General features: G+C 43.9%; 1 protein-coding gene across 1 annotated transcript; it reads left to right on the top strand.

Annotated features, from left to right (window-relative positions):
• Positions 1-596: 596 nt before the first annotated feature.
• Positions 597-1589, top strand: LOC310765277 (olfactory receptor class A-like protein 1; the record flags this gene model as incomplete). The annotated part of the gene is made up of 1 exon (XM_083620055.1): positions 597-1589. One exon carries the CDS (start codon positions 597-599, stop codon positions 1587-1589), a length of 993 nt encoding a protein of 330 aa, XP_083476181.1.
• Positions 1590-4044: the final 2455 nt, after the last annotated feature.

The raw sequence follows: 4044 nt of genomic DNA on the forward strand, positions 1-4044 counted from the left end.
TGCTAAATCAAGTGGCAGGGAAGGGAGGAATCTTCTCAGAATGGTGCACAAGAATTCAACGTAAAATTAAAATGCAAAGATCAGAAGAAGATAAATCCAAAATGAAACACATGAGGATGTCTGCCTAATATACAAATCTAGGTGCTAAAGGCCCCATTCATTGTGGTTGCCAAACGGATGTCATAAGGGACACTTAGCAATGCCTGAGTGGAGGTTCTTGCTGGTTCTAGGCCAACATTCTGATTACTACACCATGCTGCCTCTGAAAGGCCTCTCACTTTTTCAAGCAGGAATGTCTGCTTGTAGAATAACTTTTCCCCCTATCTTAGAATTCAGCATCATAAGCAACTTTTCAGTTTTCCAGCATGCAATAATTTTGCAAACAGAAGGGCTTACATGGATGCACGCCTAAATAAATACATGAGTGGGGTGTGTGTGTGTTTTCCAATCAACATGAAAGGAACTTAATTTAATTTACATATGGCTTTGTTGACTGCTGTGGGGGGGGGACCAATTCTCTGCTACTTTTCAACACTTTTGTCTTGTAGAATACACAGAGCGAGCAACCTTCCTCCCAGCAGGGTTACGCAGCCGTGATGCAAGTCTGGTTCATGGTGAACATGCTTGGTTTCATTTCTCTTGACATGATAGGGATCCCAGGAAATCTAGCCATCCTCTATGCCTTCCTCAAAGCCACCTGCCGGCAAAACTTCACACCCAGTGAAATCATCCTGGGCAAACTTGCACTGGCCAACCTCCTGGTGATCCTGACCAGGGGTGTCCCACTCACCTTGCAAGCATTTGGCATCCACACCATGCATGATAATTTGACCTGTGGCATCACCCTCTACATCTATTGTGTGAGCAGAGCCATGAGCATCTTCTTAACTTCCATGCTGGGCTGCTTCCAGTGCCTCCTCATTGCTCCATGTCCTCTCAGATGCTTGCGGCTAAGGCACAGCATCCTTGCAAAACTCCCTTCCATCATGATTTCCCTTTGGTGCTTCAACCTCCTGGTCTGCTGTACCCGTTTGCTTTACTCCCTGCCTCGCACCGGTACCAACTGCACCGAGGAAGAGATCACGGTAGTGTATGACTTCTGCTGTGTGGTGTTCCCTAACCAACTCTTGTACTTTGGAAATGGAGTGGTATTTGTCACTCGAGACATTTTCTTCCTGGGGTTGATGAGCCTCTCGAGTGGATACCTCCTCTTTGTTTTTTGGCAGCATGGGAAACTGATGAGCCGCCTGCCCATGCTACAGCTGAAGCATTCAGAGATCCGAGCAGCAAAATCAGTCATGGGCCTGCTGGCCATGTACCTTCTCAGCTTTGGACTGGACAGTGTCTTCTGGATGGTCAACCTTTGTGTAGCCCCAGTCTCACTGAAGTTCGCAGATGCCCGCATGTTTTTTGACTCCTGCTACTCAGCTATAAGTCCCATGTTGATTATCCTAACCAACAGAAAGATTCAGGCAGGCCTGAAGTGTGCTATTGGGAACATTCCTGGAAAGAGAGCACTACCAAATGCAGACATGTCTAAGAACTGTCGTGGAGAAACAAATGGGTGCATTAAAAAGTCTCGGTCTTAAATGCATATGTGTGGGGCAGCTCATAAGATCCTCCCCACACATAGAGGGAGCTGCAGGACCATGAGGGCTAGCTACTGTTATGGTGGCAACCATGCTCCCCCAACACCTGCTTCTGACATATGTTGAAAGGTATTCTAGGCACATACCAATGTATGTGTCTAGAGCTCTTCCTGATTGGGCCAGAGTCCCGTGGTGCTCTGTGTGTGTGTATCTGATATACATCAAAGTCTCAAGTTGACTTTCTGTTTGGGGCAAGCATTTTGTGCTTGAGATAACATGATACTTCATCCATGCAGTCCTAACTAATAATAATATGGCATATGGTTGCCCAAATAGCATGAGCTAATCCATCATGTTATTAGCTGTGAATTATACAACTCCCTATCAACATACACAACTGGCTGCTTGAGAGTGTTTTGCTTGCACAAAACTTATGCAGTGGTTAGACTCTGCCTGCCCTTTACTGAGCATTTGTTCTGATTTGTTTATGGGGTGTTAAGAGAAAGTAAAAGCAACAACAACAACAAAAAGTTAGCATTAAATGGGAACAGAATACAAATGAACAGTCTGCAACAATTCAGTTAGGCTTTGATATTATTATTATTTCTACTTTTTAAGCTGAGGACAGGTTACCCAAAAGAAATCAGAATTAATAACAAAATACACTGTCATTGAAAATAATAAAATCACAAACTGGGCAGTTGGAATCACACTGTCTTGCAGGGTAGGGCACTGAAACTAACATTTCCCTGGAAGAGGGTGTGCAAGGGGAGATGATTAACAGAAGTCTGATACCAGTTGTCAGAGAGAGATGTTAGGGGTTTTAGGACTGTTCTGTACTACTGCCTGTTTCTCTACCAAGCCCTCTTCACAGGGAATTCTGGGAACCATATCTCCATGAGGGGAATAGGGGTTTCCTAACAACTCTCAGCAGCCATAATAACCTCAAGCTCCCAGAATGCTTTGGAGAAAGCCAAGGTTGTTTAAAGTGATACTACAGTCCTTTAAATGCACGGTGCCATTGTGGCTGACATTTGACCCTGAAATTCCTACTGTTTAGGGATGAAGCCCCAAACGACAGCATAGGATCATGCCATGTTTGGGGGCAGAAATGGAGCTGGATAGCTCCTGGGTCAATTCTAGAATTCTATTACACAATAATCATTGTGTGGGATTTTTTTCTTTTCCCAAAGTTTGTCAACATTATCTAACAAAACCAATCCAGGGGAGTGCTTTATAGCAAAAAAAAAAAAAAAGGTAAAGATTTTTGTGATGCCTTAAATTTTAATTTTATTTGTTGTGTTAACAGCTTTTATCTACTAGAACCTATTTTGCCATGCATCTGATGAAGCACTCTCTAACACACACACACACACACACAGCCTTTGTAGAGCCACAATACTATTTATTGTATATTCCAATAAGTTGCATTTTGGTTGAAAATAATATATATATAAATCTCTCTTGTTTTTTGCTTGGGAGGCAGACATAGGAGGCTAAAGTGAAGCCTATCTGATCTGTGGCTGGGATCTAATGAGCTCTGTTGGCATGTCTAGGTCTGCCAGGTGTTGTTGGAGTCCCATTATCCCTAACCAATGACCATCCTGGCCAGCACTGATGGGCCTTGGAATCCAACAACTGGAGGCTCTCATGTTCCCCAATCCTGACCCATGCCTTGTCCATCCTCACCCCCAACACTGAAGTCCATGTAACTGCAATTCTTCACATTCATCTTCTGCTACATTTACAAGCAACTTCCCTTGCCCCTTTCTGTTCAGTACAACAGCTGTGTCTTATTGCTTTATATATATATAACAGCAGCAGTAGGACTTTCACATCAAGCTGCTTTTTTGCCTTCTCTGCCTACTTTAAGCACTTCACAGTAGCTTTGCAGCACTGTGAGTCAGTAATCTACACATCGCTTCCAGGCAGTTGTTATCATCATCTCAGGTGGTGAACTTGGCCAAGAGATAAGCTAGAATAAGAAGATGAATAGCATCATTCTAAATTTTGCCCTGGATTTCCAATACACTTTGTAGCAGTAAATAGTCTTAGCTAAGCACTGGAGCATCTGAGTTTGTTTGGCCATTCCTACCAGACAATAGTTACCCTTCTATTTCATCTTGTCTGCTGCAAAGGAACGCAGCCTTGCTGTCTATACAAGTATGCACTGAGTGCCTTTGAGTCAATGTTGTCTCTAGGTTGTCTGGAAAAGTATGCAAGACAAAAACCTGGGCATACAAGACAAGAAAGTTGTAATGTGTTCTTAGGTAAAGGTAAAGGGACCCCTGACCATTAGGTCCAGTCGCGAACGACTCTGGGATTGTGGCGCTCATCTCATTTTACTGGCCAAGGGAGCCAGCGTACAGCTTCCGTGTCATGTGGCCAGCATAACTAAGCCACTTCTGGCGAACCAGAGCAGCGCACGGAAACACCGTTTACCTTCCTGCTGGAA

Source organism: Podarcis filfolensis, assembly GCF_964270895.1.
Source record: "Podarcis filfolensis genome assembly, chromosome: 6".
Taxonomy (NCBI): domain Eukaryota; kingdom Metazoa; phylum Chordata; class Lepidosauria; order Squamata; family Lacertidae; genus Podarcis; species Podarcis filfolensis.